The sequence below is a fragment of the Rhinoderma darwinii genome, chromosome 3 (assembly GCF_050947455.1).
Source record: "Rhinoderma darwinii isolate aRhiDar2 chromosome 3, aRhiDar2.hap1, whole genome shotgun sequence".
Classification (NCBI taxonomy): Eukaryota; Metazoa; Chordata; class Amphibia; order Anura; family Rhinodermatidae; genus Rhinoderma; species Rhinoderma darwinii.
In genome coordinates this window covers 124,750,100-124,775,641 of record NC_134689.1, presented here as the reverse complement: position 1 = coordinate 124,775,641, position 25,542 = coordinate 124,750,100, and the positions used below count along the sequence as shown (strand labels likewise).

The window sequence follows — 25,542 nt, the reverse complement described above, 5'->3', positions numbered from 1 at the left end:
ATAATACCAGCCTGCGGCCACCCCAGTGGCCGACCATCACTACAGATGGTCAGGAACTGGATCGTACCCGGCTCTTCCCAGCACCCCTGGTGGCGGTGGGTACCGGGGTAATAAAGGGGGTTAGTGTTCGCCTCTGCATCGGCGAACACTAAGCCCCGCCTTAGCAATGGATGCGGTCAATCAGCCGGCGGCCATTACTAAGGCGGTAGTAATATAGTTTAAAAAAAAACACAAAGACATAGAAAAAATATTTTATTGAAATAAAAAAAAAAAACCCACACAGCCCTCATTAACCATTTTATTGATAATTAAAAAAAAGCTGTCATCGAAGTAGTCCTGGAATCCGCCGTAGTCCAACGACCGAACCTGTAAGAAAACACACAAAAAATGATTAGTAACACGTGTATTAGGCTTAGATACAGGGCCCATGTGTGATACTGTCTGTGGGACCCTGTATCTAAGTCTACCACAACGTAGGCTTAGATACAGGGTCCAGCAGACAGTAATCTTATACAGTATAAGATTACTGTGTGCTGGGGCCCTGTATCTAAACCTACAGTGTGGTAGGCTTATATACAGGGCCCATCAGACAGGATCACACATGGGCCATGTATCTAAGCCTACCATGTGATTGGCTTAGATACAGGGCCCAGCAGACAGGATCACGCATGGGCCATGTATCTAAGCCTACCATGTGATTGGCTTAGATACAGGGCCCAGCAGACAGGATCACGCATGGGCCATGTATCTAAGCCTACCATGTGATTGGCTTAGATACAGGGCCCAGCAGACAGGATCACGCATGGGCCATGTATCTAAGCCTACCATGTGATTGGCTTAGATACAGGGCCCAGCAGACAGGATCACACAATCTGTGATCCGGTCTCATGGGCCCCCTAAGCCTGCTACATCGTAGGCTTAGGGGTTGTACAGTCCCTAAACATTGATGGCCTATCCACAGGATAGGCCATCAATAGCTGATGTGTCTCTCGGGACCCGCAAATCAGCTGTTTTGAAGGGGCCGCAGCACTCGTACGAGAGCTGCTTCCCCTTCATTTCACTACTCGCTCACACTGTGAATCGCCGACACGGATTCACAGTGTGACCGGAATGAAGGGGAGCAGCTCTCGTACGAGTGCTGCGGCCCCTTCAAAACAGCTGATTGGCGGGTCCCGGGAGTCGGACCCCGCCAGTCAGGGATAACCTTACCTTCCTCTTCGGCGGGAGTTCTGTCGTCTCGATGCTGTGCGCGGCGCATAGCGCTGTGACGTAATGCGCTGCGCACAGCGCTTGACGTCAGGACCTCCGCTGCGATCCGGAACCAGGAAGGTATGTTACTATAGTAACAGGGGCCCGCGGCCCGAGTTACTATAGTAACTTTTTATTGATGTGGTGCGGGGGGCCGTGGGCCCCCCTGGCTTTGGGGCCCGGTCGCAATTGCGACCGCTGCGACCCCTATAGCTACGCCAGTGGTAGTATTGTTATAGTAATGTAGTATTAATATAGTCTTGCAGTAGTGTTATAGTAATGTAGCATTATTATAGTAATGTAGTAGTGTTATAGTAGTTCAAATAACTAATTGATTAACAATAATTTGGTATATTCTCAAATTTGAAAGTAATGCGGCCCGTCAACTTCTAATTTTTTCTATGTGCGGCCCATTTACCCGGCCGAGTTTGATATCCCTGCTCTAGATACTATAGAAGGGTGGACTGACAGGATAGTCTGGTGTTTATCACCAGGGTCACACAAAAAAAAAAATTACCTCGTCTCCTGTCTTTCTTTTATCCAGTCTAGTAAGACCATTTGTGACTCAGCATCTCTGTAAACCTATTTAAGAAATAGATGTTTACTATTGTAAAGTAGGACAACAAAGTATACACACACAAAGCCCCAATAACCTTAGATTACTGTGCCTTATTGGTTTTTGACAATCGATTAATATTATAGCATACATTCAATCATTTTCCAATAATCATGCTCGACATCTTCTGAGCTGGGAGCTTGGGCTGAACAGTCCTTAAAGGGGTTGTCTACCTCGGATAATCCCATTTTGTTAAAAGAGTCCCACGACAATAAGATAACCCCAAGTGATCATCTGTACAGGAAGCATTACACAGTTCTCATTGAAATCAATGAACGAACGAACGAACGAACGAACGAACGAACGAACGAACGAACGAACGAACGAACGAACGAACGAACGAACGTGCCAAGTCCATCAGAGTGAGATACCCACTGTATTTTGTAGTGCAAATATCAGCCATTTCTCGGCTATGAAATTGAATGCAGGTTTTATATTTTTATAGTGTTTCGATACTTGTACAATCTAAATGACATATGAACGGTGTGAGAAGTCTGTCCGACGTCTGGGATATGTGCGCTGCACTACTTCAAAGCATGTGCAGCCTGTATACATGTGTCCAATGTTGGATGCAGATTCTCCCGCGCCACACACACTATTGGCCCCGCCCCCATGGCAGCGTTGTGACGTTGCTGTTTGCAAATGCATAGTTCCAGAGGAGGCAGCTCAGCAGCAGTTTCAGCCGTGCCGTGACTATTTCTGATGTTTAGATAGAAAGCTTCCTCCCTCCAGCGTCCACTGAAGTGAGCCGTACTTCATGTATTCACTGCACTGGCGCTCAAGTCCGTACATAAATACAGCATGCACAGAAATTCCTAGAAAGTATACCTCTCCCGCCACTAGACTCTAAGCTGTCCTTGGTTAGTTTACATCAGTAGGACAATTAAATGTAGAGCAATGAACTGAGGTAACCGGGCACCACATGATGTAAACTAACAAATGACCAGTTAGAGCAGTCACTGCTTAGTTTACTGATAAGCTTTACTGACGTGCTGGAATTTTGGCGAATCTCGGGTGCGTGCGCACACGCGTGCCATTAAAAAACCCTAGTGTGGGGACACCAGGTACAATGGAGTCCCAGCACTAAGAGTTATTAGTGGTCTTTCATCTTCTTTCAAAAGCAGGTGAATGATCGTGAATAACCAGGTTAGACCCCATTCGCATCACGTTATCGCCCTATGTTTATCGTGTAGGTCGGGAAAGCTTCCGACGTATATTATCCTGACCACCAAAAGATCGTCCTTTTGCTCTCCGTCGGTATAGCTTTTTTTGAAGGATGGAATAGCTTAAAGGACTACGCTATTCCATGCTGAGGGATCCCACAAAAAAAACAAAAACTATACCACACTATATACGTTTAAGACGCCTGACAGAACGCATTTAATTTAATGGGTATCGTCGGGTGTCCGTGGTTTTACCAGAAATAGTGCAGCATGCTGCGCTATTGTTAACGGTATTTTCGGTGGAGCCTCCAACGCAGATGTGAATTAGGCCTTACATGGGAGCCTATGGGTGACGGATGCCACTGTATAGCATCCATCACAAGTATACGTTAAACGTATACCTACTGGAGCAGCAGACATCACTGTCCATATATGGACAGTGTCGACAGGAGCAGTGCTGGAGTCCCCGGGGAGAGCGCTAGTAGAGGCTCTTTCCCGGGACTCCGGTCCAGGGAAAGCTCCTGACGTCATGGTCCATATATGAACAGTGATGTCAGCAGGGGCTTCCCCAGAGTCTGAATCCCCGGGCAGAGCGCCAACAAAAGGCCCTGCCCTGGGTTTCCGGCCCTGGGAAAGCTCCAGACGTGACTGTCCATATACGAACTGTGATGTCAGGAGAATTGCTGGAATCCCCGGGCAGAGCGCTAGCAGATGCTCTGCTTGGGGACTCTAGCGCCAGGAAGGGCATAGCTAAAGTTTATGGTGCCACGGTGCAAAGGTCCTTCTTCAGCCACACCACCAACTTCTCTTTATTGGCAGCAGACATGTGTGATACGGTTTGCTGGGCCCTGTATCTAAGCCAACCATATGGTAGGAGAACAGTACTCTTACTTATTCACCTCGCTCCTGAGCTGGGTTCTCTTCGGGTCCGGGTGCAGTGCGGGTCCCAATGTCATCAGCGGCGCACACATAACGTTGTGACGCCGTGATGCTGAAAGGCGTCAAGACTCGTGCTGTGCCCAGTCCGAACTCGGGAGCGAGGTCGATAAGTATACCGTCAGGGGCAAACACAGGGTTTTTAAAGGGGGGTTTCCAAACGCATACTTTTCAATCACACTCCCGCTACCCTCTGTTTTGTAAGCAACGAGTATGGGTCTGCACGTATCCACCAGCCAAGCATTTTATATTACAAGCTCTAATAAAAAAAGGGCTAGGCTATATATGCTGACTACTACTTGTAGCTTAAAAACCAGCATAGTGCCACACCCTCCCCCCCCCCACATGTAGATAGTGCTCCCTGCTTTGTCATAGAATTAAATTGTATCTGCATCATGAGGACGCAGATACAATTAAATGTGGCAGTCGCCCGGGGCAGCGGCCAATGCCTGGTGACAGCTATGCCACTAGTATGTAAGGGCCCTTCCACCCTCCTTGTGTGCGCCCTTTACTATAGTAACTGGGGCCCATGTCGTTTATTACATAGGCCCCAGTTACCATATTAACAGTATTAACAGTGGATAGACGTTTTGCGGGGGGTCTTGGGCGTAATTGCGACCCCCATAGCTACGCCACTGGCACCAGGAAACTCCTGACGTCACTGTCCATATATGGACAGTGTCGTCAGGTGCAGTGCTTGAGTCCCTGGGCAGAGCACTAGCTGATGCTCCGCCCCGGGACCCCTCTTCCCCACTCCCACCACAAGTGATCTGACTGCCCGTCAGTCAGGTCATAGCTCATTTATTTTTTTTTGCACCTGCAGCCGACACCCCTCTACTGGACGCCCTAGGCACTACACCCCTAGTGCCTTGTGGCCAATACGGGTCTGTGGATTGCCATTGGAAGGTTGGAGATGTGAATAAGGTATTGTCACAGAAAGTAACAGAATTTATTTATCTGCTTGACACAATGTATCCCAAACAAACAAATAAATAATTAAATATAGAGCTGGACATTAACTGCTATTTTAGAAATGATTTTTTTTTAATGTTAGATGCTTTTATCTTTTAATACTGCTCTAATGGGATTGGTCAATTCGGGAAGGGAGGTGGCGGTTAGTAAAAATCTTAAAAATCACTTAATACAATTTACCTAAAAAGGCTATTTAGAATTTCACATCTTGTGAGTATAATAAAGCAAGCAGCGGATTTCCCTTTTTAACCGGTTTCAACGCAGTGCTTGCTTTCTCTTTCCATGATTCATCACCTGCAGCGTATATAGAGTGGCAAGATGGGATTCCAGCAATGATATGTGATAAATCTTGGATCTTGCACGCTCTCCTCACTTCTGCAACTGCAGATGCCTGTATATATAGTGAGAACGCCAAAACTGAATTCTTAATTTATGTAGGAATTGAAAAATGTCCGAGGTATGGAGTATCGATCTTGTAGAAGCCTTTAGCAAATTACAGATCGCTCTGTTTCCTATTTTTGAATATAAATCACAAGACATACCAACTCTAACTCCTGAAAACCCTTTTATAGGATAGACCATATATTTCAGGCTGGTGGCGGCCTGGCTCCCAACACCCCACTGATCAGCTGATTGAAGCGGCCTTTGGAGCTCTGGAGAGAACTGCCTCCCATTCATTGTTTATCATGTAAAACTCCATACATCGGTTAGTGGCTGTGCCTGGTATTGCAGCTTACTGATGTGAAGTCCAATTAGAGGCTCACCTTTGTGGTTGTTCTATTCAAAGCTCAGCTATTTGCATTTCAAACCTCTTTCTTCCTAATTCACTAATAGGAAATTATCATTGTTTGCATGTTACTGATACAGTGAAGCTGCAGTCCGGTCACAGCCACAGTTTTAGATCCCGCTAGCTCACATTACACGTACACCACTTCTCCCCATCTCCCAAACCCTCTAACACTGCAGAGAGAGAGTTCCCTCTAAAGACACTCAAATAGCTCCTAATTCCCTGTTTGGGTAAGATATTCAAGTTCTTTTAGCTTTATCTCCATCTCTCAGCAGGGGGGACGTATGGGGCAGTGGCATTTCAAGTGTCCTACCATGCCTCATATTGAAATGAATAGAGTGTGAAGCAAGTGAATAAAGCGAATAAACAGCATAGAGCACTCTTTTTTTTTTTTTAAATTCTAGATTAGAGCTTGAATTTACTCAATGGGGTTCATGCACTAAAAGGTTTTAAGTGGAACACTGGAAGTACGGTTTAATCGTATTTAGGACAGTGGAGATGGAGGGACTTCTCTGCCCAGCTGATAAGTGAATTTGATAGAAAATCTACATACCTGCATTCGTTCAAGTAAACCAGTTAAACCCTGAAGCCAGGCCATAGTCTGAATATACTGAGACGTGTTCATGATGGTAAGTTCTGATTTCAGCTCAGGAATAATGGCACCTGTTCTCCACCCATGCTTTAATGTTAGGTCCTAGTCAACAAGAAAGACATGTTAAGACATTGCTTAGGTTTGTGCGTTGCTAAATTGCCAGACTTCACATTCACGAATATAAAGTAACAAGAGGTTGGCTACACGAATGTGTCTTTTTTTTCTCGAGTGGTATAAATTTGATGTAATCGTCAAATTGGATGTAGACCCAGATGACCGACCAGCAACCACACTCCATGTGAAATGGTGATTTATGGCCAAATCCTCTTTTATTTATAAAAATAAATAACTAAATACTACTGTAGTTGTATACAGATTTCGGATCTATTTTTCAATAAATATTTGCGTAACACTATGGGATGTCACTTCTCCAACTGTCCAAGTGCCTGTTCACATCAGCATTGGGTTCCGTCAAAACTTTCCGTCAGGGGAACCCGTCAACGGAAAGGCAAAGGGAAACCATAGCTTTCCGTTCGAATTACCATTGATTTCAGTCAGCTGATTCCATCAAAAAACATAAACCTTACGGAACGGAGACAAATGGTAACCATTAGCAATGCAAGCATTACCATTGCTATCGTTTTCGTTTGCCTTTCAGTTGATGGGTTCCTCCGACGTAAAAGCCTGATGGAACGCTGATGTGAACACACCCTAGATGATGTACAGAAATCAGTTTGATAAAAACGTAAGAGCTATAATAAAGCTGACATAAAGTGAAACAAGTTACAGCATCCATTATAAAGGTAAGAGTAACTTGCAGATTTAGTAAATAGACAGGTCTTACTGCCAGATCACTGTATATATGATCACCAAAGTATAACACTTTTGATCCTCGCCAGCCCGTAAGTTTCAAAAATTCAAACAGGTTGCCCTATAGAAGAGAAAAGCAAAAAAACTGTAAGACAATACCCTTCTGTATACTCAAAGTCTTAAAAACAAATCCAATTCAAAAAGAAAGCTACAGAACATACCTGCTTGTAAATCATGCCTTTTTCTAGTTGGTTAATTTTATCCCACAGTAAAACACCTCGATTTGTAACCTTACGAAATGGTCTTAATAAAAAATGAAAAGGTAATGAATTACTAGTAATCAGAGCAGTAGCTGCCGCATTGTAAAATGTTCTGAATTATTTGTCATAGGTCATGAGAAATTAAATAAAAGCTTGCTTATTTCCGTCTCCCCAATGAAATTAGCATGCATGCTTGGCATTTAGGGAGGATTTACACGAGCGTGTGCGTTTTGCGTGCGCAAAAGGCACTTAACAGCTCCGTGTGTCATCACCATATGATGCGCGGCTGCGTGATTTTCGCGCAGCCGCCATCATTATGACACTCTGTTTGTATGTTTGTAAACAGAAAAGCACGTGGTGCTTTTCTGTTTTCAATCACACTTCTTACTGCTGTTGCGCGAATCACGCGCGTCCCACGGAAGTGCTTCCGTGTGGTGCGCATGATTTTCACGCACCCATTGACTTCAATGGGTGCGTGATGCGGGAACGGCGCAGAAATATAGACCATGTCGTGCGGACACACGCTGCATGAAAATCACGGACTGTCTGCACGGCCCCATAGGCTAACATAGGTCCGTTCGTGTAAATCCGCTGTTGTGAAAAATAACTGTTGGCTGAAAATGATCTCAAGTGTATGGCCGGCTTAAGGCCTTATTCACACGGCCGTGTTCGGTCCACATGTCGTCCGCATTTCCCGGACCGAACACCCGTTCAGGGAGCCGGGCTCCTAGCATCATAGTAATGTATGATGCTAGGTGTCCCTGCCTCCCCGCGGGAATACGGTCCTGTACTGCAGAAAATCCGTACACGATCATAGTGACATGTCAGAAATTTTGATTGGTGGGGGTCCGGGCACTGAGACCCCCACCAATCGCTAAAACAAAGCAACTGAAGCACTCATGTGAGCGCTCAGCCACTTTGTTTCTGTTCGGCTTTTTCCGGAAATCCGATGTATCGGAGTACGGGCTCAGACTTTCTAATGCATCCGTCCTCTGATAGATTCATTTCCGGAAAAAGCCGAACAGAAACGAAGCGGCTGAGGACTCATATGAGCGATTCAGCTGCTCCGTTTTAGCGATTGGTGGGGGTCTCAGTGCTCAGACCCCCACCAATCCAAACACAATATGAAGGTTGTAAATGAAACCATCCTTGTGCCAAGTCTTGGTTACAATTATTAGGCTGTGTGCGCGTGCATGCTGAGTGATGTCTGGGTAGATAGAAGATAAAAGGTAATTCATCAAGATTTTATGCCTAAATTCCTACTTACAGAGCATGTCCTAGTGCAAGATCTGTGCAACAAATAAGTGCAGATCGTATGGTAGAAATTTACCTGCTCTTTTTAAAAGCAGAACTCTAAGGACTTTTCATGTTTGTTTTTCTTGTACATAAAATAATGTGAATACAGTTCTCCCCACCGCAGTTGCAATACACCTATGACAACACTAAGGGCGGATTTACACGAACGTGATATACGTCTGTGCAACGCGCGTGAATTTCACGCGCCTCGCACGGACCTATATTAGTCTATGTGGTCGTGCAGACAGTCCGTGATTTTTACGCAGCGGGTTTCCGCTGCGTAAAACTCACGACGTCCTATATTTCTGCGTTTCTCGCGCATCACGCACCCATTGAAGTCAATGGGTGCATGAAAATCACACGCACCACACGGAAGCACTTCCGTGGGACGTGCGTGATTCGCGCAACAGCAGTCAAAAGTATGCTTGAAAACAGAAAAGCACCACGTGCTTTTCTGTTTACAAACATACAAACAGTGTGTCATAATGATGGCGGCTGCGCGAAAAGCACGCAGCCGCGCATCATATGGTGATGACACATGGAGCTGTTAAGTGCCTTTCACGCATGCAAAACGCACACGCTCGTGTAAATCCACCCTAAGACTGGGTTCACACGACCTATTTTCAGACGTAATGGAGGCGTTTTACGCCTTGAATTACGTCTGAAAAAACTGCTCCAATACGTCGGCAAACATCTGCCCATTGCTTGTAATGGGCTTTACGATGTACTGTGCCGACGACCTGTCATTTTACGCGTCGCTGTCAAAAGACGGCGCGTAAAATGACAGCCTCGTCAAAAGAAGTGCAAGGACACTTCTTGGGACATAATTGGAGCAGTTTTTCATTTACTCCAATGAAGAACAGCTCCAAATTATGTCCGTAAAAGACGCCCCGCAAAACGCGAGTACATGCTTACGTCTGAAATGCAGGAGCTGTTTTCTCCTGAAAACAGCTCCGTAATTTCAGACGTAATTGCAGTTATCGTGTGCACATACCCTAATTGTTTTGTTGGACTTACTGGGACAGTTCGCATCAATATTAAATGCACACGCATTACTGCCACTTTAAAAAAAAATGTGGATGGTGTTTTGGATCCACACATATCCTGTAATAATACAGAATATGTCAGAAATTACAGAGAAATGATGTCATGAGGACATAGAAAAAGCACATCTGCAGGCTTGGGAACAAATGTAATGATGCTAGTGTGAAGTAGGTCTAGCTAAATGTCAGTTTAGCTTTGCTAAAGGGTCCCAGTGAATTTTCACACACTCTAATGACTTATAATGGTGTCCATCAGGGATCTAGTATTTTTGATAGCAAGTTAAGTACTGCAAGACTGGACTATTCTTCCCGTCAAAAATATCGTAACCAGTGACCGGAAACTTTATAATACAAGTGTGAACAGAACCTAACTTGAAGCACTTATAAAAACAACATTTATAACATGGTGAGGCTTTGTTGCACGGCCAAAAACTGGACTGAAAAATAAAAATTGCATGCGTTTTTAGTGCGGTTTCTATGCCAACTGCAGATTGTGGTACAAACACATGCGTTTTTGCAGTGTGGTTTTCGGCTGCATAACAAACCTACACCGTGAGAATACATGCTAAAATATAAAAATAAAAAAAAGTTTCACATTTTTTATTCAAGCTAAATGTCATCATGTAGTACTTATGATAGGTTTCCGTTAGCTAAAGTACACGTTGCCCAAACTTCCCCTCCTATTTTTTTTTTTAATGGCTGCATGGATGCAAATTGCTTATTAAATGCAAAGATTTGTACAAATTGGCGATGTGAACAGAGACCATGTAAGCAAGGAAGTAACAAGAGCATTGTCGCTGTTAGATTTAGATCATAAGGTCACTGAAAATACATATTTTCTAAGCTTTGTAAAAAATAAATAGTTACCTTCTTTTGTCATTAAAGAAATTTGGCTTGTCAGCTTGAACAATGACAACATCAAAAAGATCTCTCCAATCTTTTCCCACAATGAAATGCATTCCTTTATCTCTGTACAGAAATTATGCAACATTAACTCCTTGTTAACACTAAATTGAAAGCTTACTAAAGTTTGCTAAAAAAAAAAAAACAACAAATACATTCATATTTTCAAAATGTATTTAAATTAAAAAATAAAAAATCACAAATATATAATTCAAAGATTAAAGAGACAAATGATAATATCTGTGAAGAAATAGTTTGTATTTACTTTTTTTTTTATAACCAATTTGAGTTACCAGTTGGGATGCCTTGATGTACATTTTAGCTTCTGTCTTCTGGACACAGGACCTCCCATGGTTCTCCTAAGCTATAGTGGCCCGTTCGGTTCAGTAGATCAGCAGGGAGGCCCTGATGTTGCGTCCATAATACAGACGCCAAAATGAGGCCGTAATATGGATGTGTGAAGTAGGCTTTAAATGCTGAAGTTTATACCCCAAAATGAGGCTTTTAAAAAACAAAACAAAAAACTAGTTTTGTAAAACAAGGCCTCATACATCTAGGTCAAGGTAAACAAAAAAAAGTTAGGGGCAGCTGTGATTAAGTAGGGTGTATTTCATACAAGTGCTTCCAGCCTTGAGGAGGAAGAAGTAATGCAACACGGTTGATGCAGACTTGGCAACCAGCAATATAGTGTATTTAGTTGGCACCAGACATGCGTAGGATTTTCGCTTCTGATTTGGTTTTCCCAGTGTAAAGCTTTGTTTACATTGGCGTTCTGGGCTCCATTTTTACATTAAAAATGAAGGATGAAATATCCTATGTGATTTGTTTTGTAATGAATCTTAGGATTAGAACCCATTGACTTCTAATGGGTCGGTTAAGACCCATAGAATAGAAACAAACTAATGGTCCTTTTACACAGGCAAATGATTGGGCAAACGAGCGTACATATAAAAACTCGTTCATTGGCTGATTGTATAATTTATGCTGCAAGAAATATTATCGTTGTTGGCAGCACATCTCCCGGTGATAGAAATGTATGTGGACGAGCAATCGTAGTAACGAGCGATCGTAGGGACAATCGATCGTCTCCATACATTACAGATTATTGCTCCTTTTGAAAGGAGCAAATGAGCAACAATCAACTAGCTGTCTTGTTGATCGGAGCTTGTTTTCACGGCCCATATCGGCCCGTGTAAAGGGACGTTAAGCTATTCTGCCACTCAGTGCGCAAAAAAATAAATAAAAAAAGGAGGGGTGGGGTGTTAAAATAGATTCTTTACAAAGGAAATGCATGTTACATGTCCATTAGCAAATGATTAGTTTCTAGAATCACTCGTATTGTGGACAGAAGCTATAAGGGACACTTACTAATTTTTTTATTTTAAATTACTCTTTTTGTATTGTCTTATTTAAATTGGCTTTATTGAACTATCCAGGAAATGTCCTTCACAATGCAACAGGTTGAAAGTCTAGTATTAAAATATATCAAGTAACTGGACATATCCAGAGAAACCTTTAAAAATGGGGGGATAAAAATCATGAAGCAGGCACAGCCATTGTTTGCGGTGTCTTTAAAGAGGCTCGGTCACCACATTATAAGTGCCCTATCTCCTACATAATGTGATTGGCGCTGTAATGTAGATGAGTGTTTTTTTATTTTGAAAAACTATCATTTTTGAGCAAGTTATGAGCAATTTTAGATTTATGCTAGTTAGTTTGTTAATGCTCAACTGGGTGTTTAACTTTTGACCAAGTGGGCATTGTACAAAAGGAGTGTATGACGCTGACCAATCAGCGTCATACACTTCTCTCCATTCATGTCCATTTGTATTCACTGCGCAGCGTGATCTCACGAGATCACGCTGTGCTGTCACATACATCCACATTAACTTTACTGAAGTGTCTTGAGAGTGAATAGACATCACCCCCAGCAAGGACGCAATGTCTATTCCCAATCCTGACACTTCGGTAAAGTTTTTGTGGGACTTAATCACACTGTCATTCACAGCGTGACCTCACGAGATCACGCACTGCTGTGATTAAGTCCTACACAAACAAATCATGAATAGAGAGAAAGTATGACGCTGATTGGTCAGCGTCATACACTCGTCTGTACAACGCCCACTTGGTCAAAAGTTAAAAAACTCCCAGTTGGGCATTAAGAAACTAATTAGCATAAATCTAAAATTGCTCAAAAATGATAGTTTTTCAAAATAAAACAGTGTTGTTATCTACATTACAGCGCCAAATCAGATTATGTAGGAGATAGTGCACTTATAATGTGGTGACAGAGCCTATTTAAAGGCAACGTATTTGATTTTTTTTTTTCTTTACAATATATCTGTCCACTTGCTTGCAACTAAACAATAAAGTCGCCTGCAATTCACATGTAAAGTTGTATCGCCAAGTAGCCCTAGACTAGAATCCAATCCTTGCTTTTGCTTTTGCGATTTGAAAAAAGATCACTTACACAAAGCTGCTGGGGCTGTTTGTTATCAGAAACATCTTTTTTCCGTGATTTGCCAACTTTGCCAACACAGCTCGAGTTTTCTCCCCATAGCGAATATACCGCTCTAGGAAAAGAATAAATACAAATTAATGAAATAGACCTGAACATAGGTATTAATACAAAAAAATGCTTTTTAATGATGCATTTAGAATTTGCCAAGTCTTGTAGTGTCCCGTGACTGTAACAAATACACATTTACTCTTTAAAGTGTAGAAACATATGATGCATAAATTTTGCCCTGAATGATAGTTATTTTACATGGTTATCCTCCTGAATTTCACTTGTATTATAATCAATATGGCTGCTCGTGAATATTTATTATGGGGTTCTGCCTCTGTCCAGCCTACTTAGAATACATAATTTAGCGGATTCCCCTACATACTGGTAGTCCTGGGGGGCGTGGCTAACTGCTGATGTGAGAGGACGCGTGCGGCTGTAGCTCCGGGCCAGCATCCTGCTAGATTACAACCGGAGACTTAAAACCCTGCTAAAATTCCATACCAACTGCGTAAAAAAGGGAAGGAAATCTCCCAAGAGAAGGATGGGACCAAATAATGCAACAGAAGCAGCGGAAAAACTCAAAACTTATGCCTGCGTGGTAAACCAAGATGGTGTTGGTGGGAGCTTATCTATACAGACATCAGCCGCTGCTACGGCTGTGGCGGATAGCCCTACACCTGCTGCCTCAGAAAAAGAGATGGCGTTACAGGAGGCATCATGGAAGCTTTCATCCGCAATTCTGGATACTAGAACCTCACTCACCTCTAAGATTGACGAGGTGAGGGTAGATGTGAGCTTGTTGCGTCAAGATCTCCAGAATCTGAGAGAGCGCGTGACTGAGGCGGAGAGCAGAGTATCCTCTCTGGAAGACCGTACTGAGGGCATGGCAGCTGATATACAGGACCTGCATCGGAAGGTAGATTTGTGGAGCCAGAAAGAGGACGACCTGGAAAATAGGTCACGGCGCAATAATCTTCGGATTGTAGGATCACTTAGAGAAGGCAGAGGGGCAACACCCTGGGGAGTTTGGATTTAAAAAAACCTTCCCCGAGGCCCCATTTTCGATGGCGTTTGCGGTGGAGAGGGCACATTATGTACTGGCTAAACACCCCATTCCGGGAGCCCCCCCCCCCTCCTGAGACCCCTGCTAGCACGTTTGCTCAATTGTATGGACAGAGATACCGTTCTATTGGCGACTCGCAAGGCTGGAGGGATCCTGTTTGAAAACACCTTGGTTTCCATCTTTCCTGATTTTTCTACTGATTTGCAGTGCCAAAGAGCGTCATATGCTCAGATTAAGAGACGTCTTCGGGACTTGCAGATTCCGTACTCAATGGCATATCCTGCTAGACTTCGGGTTGTGGATGGAGACTGCATTATTTTTCACTAATCCGTCTGAAGCTGATGACTGGCTCACTAAAAATAGACACTCTCGTCGCTGATCCTAATGGACATTTATGAAGGGAGACTATAGCATCTATACAGAACTTTTGGTTATACAGTAGTAACGGTCATGTATATCGCTTCTCATAATTGCTACAATCTGTGCTGATGCTCAAGGGTAGTTTACTGTTATGTGAATTTCATAGAACTGGTCACTTAACAATGGTATTCATATTCATGACCTAATTGTACCTGTAATAGAGATGTAACGGTCATACTATATGTGGCTGACCAGTGACCAGATATGGATACGTCTAAGTTTTACGCTTTATGGGTGCAGGCTGAAGGAAGGGTTGCAGTACTCAGACACTCTTGAGTCTTTACGGTAGAAGTTCGGCTAGCTGTAAAGACTATCCCCTAGCTTCTTGGCTGCGAAAAGTTAGCTCCTGTGGAGCAATGTTTATACCTAGTTGCTTTTTACAAGTTTATGGGTCAATTATGATTGCTGGAGACATATGCGAGTCCACAACTACTGTACTACGGATAATAAGATATAATTGCTGGTTCAGGAATTTTAATGCTCAGATATTAATTCACGGGGTTCTAGGATATAGCTGCCAGAATAACCAAAACATAAAAGGAAATGGCAGGCTTACAGATAATGTCCTGGAACGTGCGAGTTATGGGCTCCCCTGTAAAAAAAAAACATCAGATTTTTTCAGTCCTGAGAAAACACCAACCCCATTTGAAATGTTTGCAGGAGACGCATATGACATCGGACACTGCTCCCGCTTTGAATAAATCTTGGTTACAGTGGGTTGGCCACGCATCACACACTACTTATTTTAGAGGGGTGGCATTACTAGTGCACTCTAGGTTAAGATGGAAACTTCTACAGTCAAGCATTGATCCGAACGGTAGATTTCTCTTTCCCCATGTAATAATATTTGTTTATAATTCCCCATCCGGCCACAGAGATTATTCAGGATGCAATGAGTTTTGCGTCAACATATCCAGGGACCCGTATTATATTAATGGGGCATTTGAATCTTCTTATGGATCCATTTCTGGATCGTTTACACCGTCCTGAGGGGCGTAGCTCAAATGGGCCGTCTCAGCTCAACCTACTTATGCAAGAAATGGGTTAGATAGACCTGTGGAGGGCTACTCATTCTGGTATTCGAGAATTTACGTGTCATACCCCACAACATAATGTATTATCTAAAATAGCTTATGTTTGAATCTCCTGTCATTTTGAGAGATGTAGTTTCTATATCCAATTTGCCAAGAGGAATATCGGACCATAGCCCATTATTGATGACATTGCAACACTCAGATTGCTCAGAGGGGGGCGAGTACGATTCATCCTTTCTGGCTTCAACTCATTCAGCAGAATGACCAGATACCTGACCAATTGTCAATATTTCTAGATGCCCATTCTCGAATGAAGAACCGTATGCTTGTCTGGAACACTCTCAAAGCCTATCGAGGGGATGTCTTAGGTCTTCCATCTCTTATGTAAAATGCACTTCAGCCCTTCAATAGAAGAACTTGGCACAAATGTGCTTGCAAGCGGAGGGGAGATTTGTACAAGATCCATCCCTGTCGAATAGACAGGAGTGGTTAGATGTGGGCAGACAGTATCTTCAGGTTCTGAAAGATAAATCCTTGTGTAAATTGTTTTTCACCAAGCAATCCCAATTGGAGTTGGGAAACCAATCTGGTAAATTGCTTGCTCAAGTGGTTAGGAACAACTCTGCATCTCCTCCTGTGCTTTGCATAGTGGGACAGGATAACAGGTCAGTCACAAGCTGGAAGACATCCTCAATCAATTTGCAATATTTTATGGTCAATTACATTCCTCTCAGGTTGACTATGAGCTGGAGTCATACTTGGATGGAGAGTCTTTCCCCGCTTTGACGCCAGTTCACGTACAAATGTTGCATACTCCTTTTACATTGGAAGAGATATTGGGAGGGATGGCATTGATGTCCAAAAGGGAAGGCATATGGACCAGATGAGATCCCACTTGGTTTATTTACAGTATGGGGAATAGCTAGCTCCTCAACTGTTGACCCTTTTTGATTTTATTTTTCAGGAATTTACTCTACAGAATCGATGTGCGATGCGACCGTAGTAGTCTTATTAAAACCTGAGAAAAATCCTGAGGAATGTGGGTCCTACAGACCAATATCGCTATTAACGGTAGACTATAAAATATTAATTAAATTGCTAGCTAATCGTTTATGTAAAGCGATACAGGATGTCATTCACCCAGACCAATGTGGGTTTATGCCAGGTAAATCCACTTCTGAGACCGCAAGACGGGTGCAGGTTGCATAGCAGGTCGTATGGGGGAGCAGCAGGACTGGGCTTTGGCCTCCTTAGATGCGGCCAAGGGATTTGATTCGGTCGAATGGCCTTATTTATTGGCAGTGCTTTGCAAGTTTGGATTTGGGGAAAGTTTCATTAATTGGGTGTCTCGGTTGTATCAGTCTCCCAGGGTACAGGTGTTGGTGAATGGGATGCTGTCCCCTTCCTTTGGCCTCCATAGAGGCACGAGGCAGGGGTGCCCCCTTTCACCACTCCTCTTTGCACTCGCTATAGAACCATTGGCTCTCCGGATTAGGCAAGATGCTGCATATTTAGGCATTAGAATAGGTTCTCGCGAGGATCGTATAGGTCTCTATGTGGACGACATGGCACTTTTTTATGGCAAATCTCAATGCTACTCTTCCTAGAGCTAAATCCATTATTAACACCTTTGGGAAGTACTCAGGTCTATTGATAAACTGGCAGAAATATTTCTTAATGCCTCTGAGAGGAGAGGATTGTAGTTGGAATTCATAAATCTGTGGTTTGACAGTAACTCCTGACTTTAAATATCTGGGGATATGTATTACCAGGAACAGCACTTGGTCCAATGATTTGATTGTCACACATTTAATACAATATCTTCGGGACAAATTCCAGACGGGGAAGCTTTTACCTCTGTCAGTGGCAGGACAAATAAATCTCTTGAAAATAGTTATACTACCCAAGCTCTTGTATATATTGGAACATGTAGACGTGATTGTACCGAAGCACTTTTTCAGAATAGTCAATGCACTGTTTGCTGTGTGTGTGTGTGTGTGTGTGTGTGTGTGTGTGTGGGGGGGGGGGGGGGGGGGGATCTAAGCTCAAACTTTCAACCCTTCAAAGACCCAAAGAGGAGGCTGGAGCTGGGTTGCTGGATTTGTACCTGTACTATCTAGCGGTCTAGCTTCGATACCTGGTAGATTGGGTCTCTTCCCCATTGACTTCAACTGCTGAACTTCATTCAGCCCATGTGCTGGGCTTGAAAAATTTGTTGCCGGTGTTAGAGCTGCATATTTTTAGCAATTGTCATCTGTTATCCTTATACAAATTGGCGAGACGGGTATGGCAACAAGCTAAATCTGTAACTGGATTCACTGGGGTAGTGACTGATGCCCCGCTATGGGATAATCCGAGTTTCTCATCTCCTGGGTTTACCTGGGAAATCTTACTGGGTTTCTAGGGACATACATGTTATGTCACAATTGCGAAGAGTAGTCAATACTGTTATGTCAGTGGGTGAGATTTGGAATTCCTTTAAAATACCTCAAGGGGATACATAAAATTGTATGCAACTGTACCATGATGTGACCAATCAGTTTCCACCAGCCTCCACCATGTTATCCTGTTGTACTCTAGTGACACATTTAGCCGCCCAAACACCAAAAGGGTACGTGTCTCTGATCTACTCTCATTTGTTGGATGCCAAAATGCCTCTAGAATCCATTGTAGCAGAAAGTAAATGGAGGGAGTGGATTCCTTCATTGTCTGATGAGGATTGGAGGGAGGCTCAGAGATCCAATTTGTTAGTCTCTCCAGCTGCCAATAATAAATTGGTGCAATTATATATCATATATTCAATGTTACTTAACTCCGATCAGATTAAGACACATGAGAAGGATGGATTCCTCTAGTGGTCATAGATGTGGTGAGGATAGGGCGGACTTTATACATCTCATATGGCAGTGTCATTGGATCTCTGCCTTCTGGAACGAAGTGGTATATTTACTAACCGAAGTGGTGGGAAAGAGGTTAAACTCAAGCCGGAATTGTGTTTTCTGGGGTTGATGTCAGAGGAAGGTGGCCAGCGCATGAGAGGCTTTTTCTTAGGGAGTCACTCTTTATGGCAAGGAAGGCGGTGGCTATACGATGGATGGCTGATAGGACGTGGACTATAGCACAATGGAGTAAATTGATAAATGATATTCTTCTGTATGAGAAAATTGGATAAAAGTATCGTGGTTGTCCTGCTAAATTTACTTTAATTTGGGGTGGTTGGTGCTCCTCGAATCTCACTCACTGTACAGTTCAAGGATTAAGTGATTCTTTGGCAAATGCTATGATTGGGCTTGGTTAAAGCATTATTTTTGGATGTAATGTACTCTCATGGGTAATTCACCACATGCCTGTGTGTGGGTTACGAGATTCATTCCCCCTCATCTTTCTGATCAAAACTCTAAAAACAAACAAATGCATCATCACTCTGTACAACTGTATGTATAGTGTGCATCTGTTTTACATTGCATCATTTTGGATGCATAATGACTAATACTTCTTGTTGTGTTCTGGATTATCTGGTACATCTTATTCTGAGGTTTGCGTGCAATTTGACTCTGTGGTTTTACTTTCAATAAAACGAGTTTAAAAACAAATAAATGTAGTCCTATAGACTGATTTGGGGAATGGCATACCCCTTATAACTATTCACACCTAATTAAATTTTTCTAATAAAAAGGAAAAATAAAATAAAAAAAGCTCAACTTAAAAATAAAAACTTGATACAATATATTCCCTAGAGAGATTGTCTACATGGATTAGAACTCCAATAGAAGTGACCAATTTGTAAAAGAACATAATTCTGATCAAATAAGGTACATAGGTGACACCTATATTCAGACACGGCAGTAAAGCATATATAATAGTTTTTCCAGAGGTTGAGGAGATAAGGTAAAATTCAGATCAATATACGGGGCTGGGATTATGAATACTGGGTGAGAAATATGAGAAAATGGCATGTTTCATTTAAACACAAGTACTACATTTTAGCCAAGGAGAACGGAACATGAAAGGCTGAGCTGCAAGGTAATACTGGTCTCCACTAAAAACTGTATAAAGTTCACTCTTAAATGATTTCATAACACCCATAAAGAGGTATAATCTCCTCGCTGCACCTAATAAAACAATGTCAGCAGAATGTAGAAAGGCTGGTCCATTGCTCCACAGGCAATCTATAACATTTTAACAGATCAGTATTTCACGTACTTCGTATCTAGCAGGAGAATAGAAGGAAACACTACTTACCAATGTCAGCCTCCACAGCTCGGTACATCAGACCTTTCACATGGACATCTCGAATTGCATCCTGCCCAAAAACATGGTTATATAAGGTCAGATCACAATTCTACACCCGTTCAGATATGTTCACACGAGTCAGATACACTGCATAAAAGAACACAGTGTATCCGACCTAGAACCGGTGGGGAATTCATGGTAAACACCGCACCAAATTTACCGCTGAAAAAAAAAGAGCTGAAAAAACCCCAACAAGCTTACCTTCACTGGTCTTGCCACACTGTAGCATCCCTCTGTTCTCCATGCAGCATGGCCTCCTGTGAAGACTCTGCAGGCCATGTGACCCCACTACAGTCTGATTGGCTGCAGCAGTCACATGGATTGAAAACGAGGAGGCCAAGCTGCCCAGAGAACTGCTGGTGAAACAAGGAGCTGTCTCTATGACAATTCCAGGGGGACAAGTATAGACTTTCTTTATTCAATCAAATCTTGACAAATGTTTTATTTTTTTTCAGATTTCCGATTTTTGTGGTGGAATAGCAGCTTTTCTGTCGCAAAAATCACAACATTTGCAATTTGTTGCAGTTTTTAAATTTTAGTCATGACAATCTCAAAAGCATTGTCGGTGCAACCTTGTGTAATATACAGCCCCGCCCCTGCCTTAAACATTTCAATACTGCGATAAAACAGTAATGGTACAAATCACCGGGGCTAGCGTCACCATGGGGATGCCAAAGGTCCCCAGGGCTGTTTTACGTGTATGACTTTCAAGTTATTATTATTGCATGCTATTTCTATGCACAGGCACAATATGTTGGCCGAATATGTTTAAAAAAATAAATAAAAATGTAGTCCCTATCGTGGAGAATTTGGAGAATTTTTTTAAATTAAAATAAGATTTTGGATAAACAAACCTTTTTCCCTATTAAATATATATGACATATTTTATTGCAGAAATCCATGCACGTGCAGCAGAAACAATCACATTCATATGAATGTAACCTGATGGGAGCCTCTTTTTTCATTCCAGAGATCAGACCTCCACCGATAAGTAACGGCAAATCCTACTTATGTGCAGCCGAGTAAGGAGACAGCCGAGTACAGCGATCTGCTGTTTCCGTCAGTCCCATAGACATTGAATCAAGCGGAAGCGTGCATGCTCTACTGCCGTTCTATTAAAGCTCCTCCTCACTGTGGGGTGTGCAGTGAGGTGGAACGAGGGGCTTGGGACCTCTATTCTAGTGAACACCTCATCTATCCTGTGGATATGTAATAGATGTCAATTCTGGGAATACCCTTTTCAATGTTTGACCCGTTAGTGACTGCCAATACGCCTTTTAACGGCGGCCACTAACGGGCTTTATTCTGATGCATATTCCTTTTTACGGCACTGCATCAGGATAAAGTAAACAGAGCAGGGAGAGGTCAAATCTCCCTGCTCTCAGCTGCCAGAGGCAGCTGAGGGCATCCCTGCTCTGCCGTGTGAGATTGATATAAGTATCGATCTCACCCGTTTAACCCCTCCGATGCGGAGCACAATAGCGTGCACCGCATCTGAGTGGTTTTGGAGAGAGGGAGGGAGCTCCCTCTCTCTCCCACCGACACCCGGCGATACGATCGCCGAGTGTCTGTGTCTCCAATGGCAGCCGGGGGCCTAAAGGCCCCCAGGTCTGCCTGGAGCGAATGCCTGCTAGATCATGCCGGAAGCATCACCTAGCAGATGCCTGTCCGTTTTAAACGGACAGGCAGTAATACACTGCAATACAAAAGTATTGCAGTGTATTATAATAGCGATCGGAGAATCGCATATTAAAGTCCCCTAGTGGGACTAGTAAAAAAAAAGTTTAATAAAGTTAATAAAAAAAAAAAAGTGAAAAAAAAATAAAACCCACTTTTTCCCCTTACAAAATGCTTTACTATTAGAAAACCAAAATAAAAGTAAAAAAAAGTTACACATATTTGGTATCGCCACGTCCGTAACGACCCCGACTATAAATATATTACATTATTTAACCCGCACGGTGTACGCCGTAAAAAATGTAATAAAAAACTATGGAAAAATTGCTGTTTTCTGTGAATCCTGACTTAAAAAAAATGTGATAAAAAGTGATCAAAAAGTCGCATCTACTCCAAAATGGTACCAATAAAAACTACAAGTCTTCCCGCAAAAAAAAAGCCCTCATACAACCGCATCGGCGAAAAAATAAAAACGTTACGGCTCTTCAAATATGGAGACACAAAAACAAATCGTTTTGAAAAAAAAGCGTTTTTACTGTGTAAAAGTAGTAAAACACAAAAACGATACAAATTTGGTATCTTTGCAATCGTAACAACCCGCTGAATAAAGTTATTGTGTTATTTATATCACACGGTAAACGGCGTTGATTTAAGATGCGAAAAAGAGTGGCGAAATTTCAGGTTTTTTTCTATTCCCCCCCCCAAAAAAAGTTAAAAAGTTAATCAATAAATATGTCCCCCAAAATGGTGCTATTAAAAAATACAACTTGTCCCGCAAAAAACAAGACCTTATACAGCTATGACTACGCAAAAATAAAAAGGTTATAGCTCTTGGAATGCGACGATGGAAAAGCGTAAAAAATGGCTTGGTCATTAAGGTTTAAAATAGGCTGGTCATTAAGGGGTTAAAGAAAGCATAAGGGGACGTCTCAACTTTCTTTTCATGCTCTGTCTAAGAATAAAAAGTGCTCTTCATGAAACTTCTGATATTCAGTAAGCATATCACAGAGTCTATTGATGTCCAGCATCCCCTTAAGTCTATGTGCAAAGTAGTGCTCCAAAACTGACAAATTATTCATATTAATGTAATCTGTAGAGTCACTTTTCTGCAGACATCATATTTAGGTCTTAGAACACATACCTTTACATCTTTATACAAATGTACAGGCTCATAATCAATGTTGTTTTTCAGGAAATAATCATTGACACAGGACAGCAAAGTCATCTCTGGTAATGAGAATATATCCATAAACTGCTTCAAGGTGTTCCCTTCTGAGCTCTGCAAAGTCAAACAGGAAATAAAAACTACAAATAGTTGGTGCTTTTCTCTTTACAACAAAAGTGTTTGAGTAGGTAAAAACTCCTACGGTCTGCGCCAATATAAGAGAAGTGCAACTGTGAGGTACAAATTAAAGGGGTATTACCATCTTCAACACTTATGGCATATCCACATCACTGTGGATCCTACCTATTGGGAGGACGTGATACCTTAACTATCGTTCCTCAATTCACACTGGCCTCTTACCCCATTGTAGGGAATGGGGATGTGGCCCGACTTGTGTGCAGCCCACTTCAATGAAGTATATAGGAGTTCAGGTAAGAGCCAAGAAGCAACTAACCTGAATTTTGGCAAACCCAAAGGATATGTGATAAATGTTGAAGATGGGAATAACCCTTTGTGTTCTGAACCAACAGCATAATTCTTACATGAACAAAAAAGGCAAGAAAACAATTTCTAGAGTTAGGACAGTACAGAACAATTAAAGGGAACCTGTCACATTGAAAATGCAGTCCAATCTGCGGGCAGCATGTTCTAGAGCAGGAAGAGCTGAGCAGATTAATAGTTTTGTGGAAAAAGATAAAGTATCACTTAATCACTTCGTAATTTATTAGACCTCTGCTCATTCTGGGTTTAGGAGTCCAGTGGGTGGTTCTAATCAGTGATTGACAGCTATCTCTATTCACACTTCTGGAGGGAAGGCTGTTAATCATGGACTGAGACTGCCCACTGGACTCCAAAGCATAAAATGAGCAGAGGTTTAAATTAATAAAATTGCAAGTTATGCTGAATCTTTTCCAACAAACTATATATCAATCTACAGAGACGGAGGAGAAGCAATGGTGCAGCGCAAAGTAATTTAAAAGGAAGCACGGTTCCAATTGTATTTAAAAAAACTTCTTTAAAATGAGCCATGAGTAAGGACATTGTAACTGTCCGAAACGCGTAGGCACCACTGAGTATAGCCAACCACCTATGTATCTGAGACACACATCTTTTTAAAGAAGTTTTTTTAAATAAAATTGGAACCGTGCTTCCTTTGAAAATTATTTTGCGCTGGGTCATTGCTTCTCCTATGTCTCTGCTGATTCTACCGTGTGCCGTCGCAGAGATCCGGGCGCAGCCTGCACTCAAGACCTGGTAAACAGTGAGCTGGAGGATTTCTTCCACAATTTTCTATATATCAATCTACTCAGATCCTCCTGCTCTAGGACATGTAGCCTGCCGATTGGACTGCATTTCAATGTGGCAGGTTCCCTCAATTGCATGAATAACTGCAGTGATTTTGCATTAGCGAGACTTTGTCAAAGTTTAAGATCATTTAATTATTTTCTGCACTAGAAATAAGTTTAAGAATAGCTTTACCTTTCCATAAAAGTCACTCATCTGTTCCAGTGGTACATGAGAACCTTGATACATTTCAATAACCTCAGAATCTGGTACAACATCAAATCCTCTGAAAATAAATGACATTGTATGGCAGTTTCATTAGAAAACTACTAGAGAAACTGAATTTTTATGAATCTTCTCCAGTAGGTTTGCAAAAGAAAAGGGAAGTTGTAGATGATGGTAAACGCTTTAGAAAAAATAAATCACATCTGTAATCCAATTGGTTGCCATCGCCAAATCACAACTGTTTTTATATGTACCTAATTTACAATGTGCCTAAGCAGCCAGCCAACACTGCAGGTTTCATTCTTACAATACGATTTTGAAAATTCAAGCTGGATTGTCTTGCAACAGAAGCCCCTGTGTATTTAGAAACTGGCAGTATAACAATCTCAAAGCACAGAAAAACATTTAGGTCACAATGCTGTAATCCCACGATTTTACTTTTGAGAACCAGTCCGGATCAGTTACACAACAGATCATAGTGGATCAGTCATATCAATCATGGCTTTTGTAAAAACAGAAGACTAGGACACGCATGTGAACTATGCAGAAAATTAGTTAAAATAGGTTCTGCTGGGTTTATAACCTAGGCTTATTTTTTACAGCACTAAAAAATAAATAAATAATAAAAAAATAATAGTGTGTGTGTGTGTGTGTGTGTGTGTGTACAAGCTGACACATTGCAATATGCTTGTGCTAAAAATGTGACCCGAGGTAAAATCGAGACGAGAGAAGAAAAAAAAGAAAAAAAAAAAAAAAAAAAAAAAAAAAAAAAGGAAAAAGAAACACACGCTCCATCGAGTAATATACTAGGAATTTAGAGGAAAGAAGCCCCAACGTTTAAAAATATGCACACCTGACATGTTGTGAGATTCAGACACAACACTGACAGAGTAAGTATATGGCTGCTGCTCCACCAGACCAACAGACCATGTATGGAGAAAAGGCCAATGGACCAGAGTTCTGAAAATTATAGAATTTCCAGTGTCAGACTTTCATAAATCAAACATTTATTCCTGTAGTTTCAATGTAGTTTAAAGAGGCTCTGTCACCAGATTTTGCAACCCCTATCTGCTATTGCAGCAGATAGGCGCTGCAATGTAGATTACAGTAACGTTTTTATTTTAAAAAAACGAGCATTTTTGGCCAAGTTATGACCATTTTTGTAGTTATGCAAATGAGGCTTGCAAAAGTCCAAGTGGGTGTGTTTAAAAGTAAAAGTCCAAGTGGGCGTGTATTATGTGCGTAC

At 42.0% G+C, this 25,542-nt stretch overlaps 1 protein-coding gene across 1 annotated transcript in view; it reads right to left on the bottom strand.

Moving 5' to 3' along the window:
- The window catches only part of NT5DC3 (5'-nucleotidase domain containing 3), a 73,807-nt gene that overhangs the window by 7,097 nt on the left and 41,168 nt on the right, over positions 1–25,542 (bottom strand). Inside the window, exons 5-13 of the mRNA XM_075856670.1 lie at positions 24,267–24,357; positions 22,764–22,901; positions 19,895–19,955; positions 13,097–13,199; positions 10,591–10,692; positions 7,346–7,427; positions 7,159–7,245; positions 6,276–6,416; positions 1,766–1,830 (exon numbers count right to left, since the gene is read on the bottom strand). Coding sequence (XP_075712785.1) covers positions 1,766–1,830; positions 6,276–6,416; positions 7,159–7,245; positions 7,346–7,427; positions 10,591–10,692; positions 13,097–13,199; positions 19,895–19,955; positions 22,764–22,901; positions 24,267–24,357 — 870 coding nt within the window. The remainder of the gene's footprint in view (positions 1–1,765; positions 1,831–6,275; positions 6,417–7,158; positions 7,246–7,345; positions 7,428–10,590; positions 10,693–13,096; positions 13,200–19,894; positions 19,956–22,763; positions 22,902–24,266; positions 24,358–25,542) is intronic.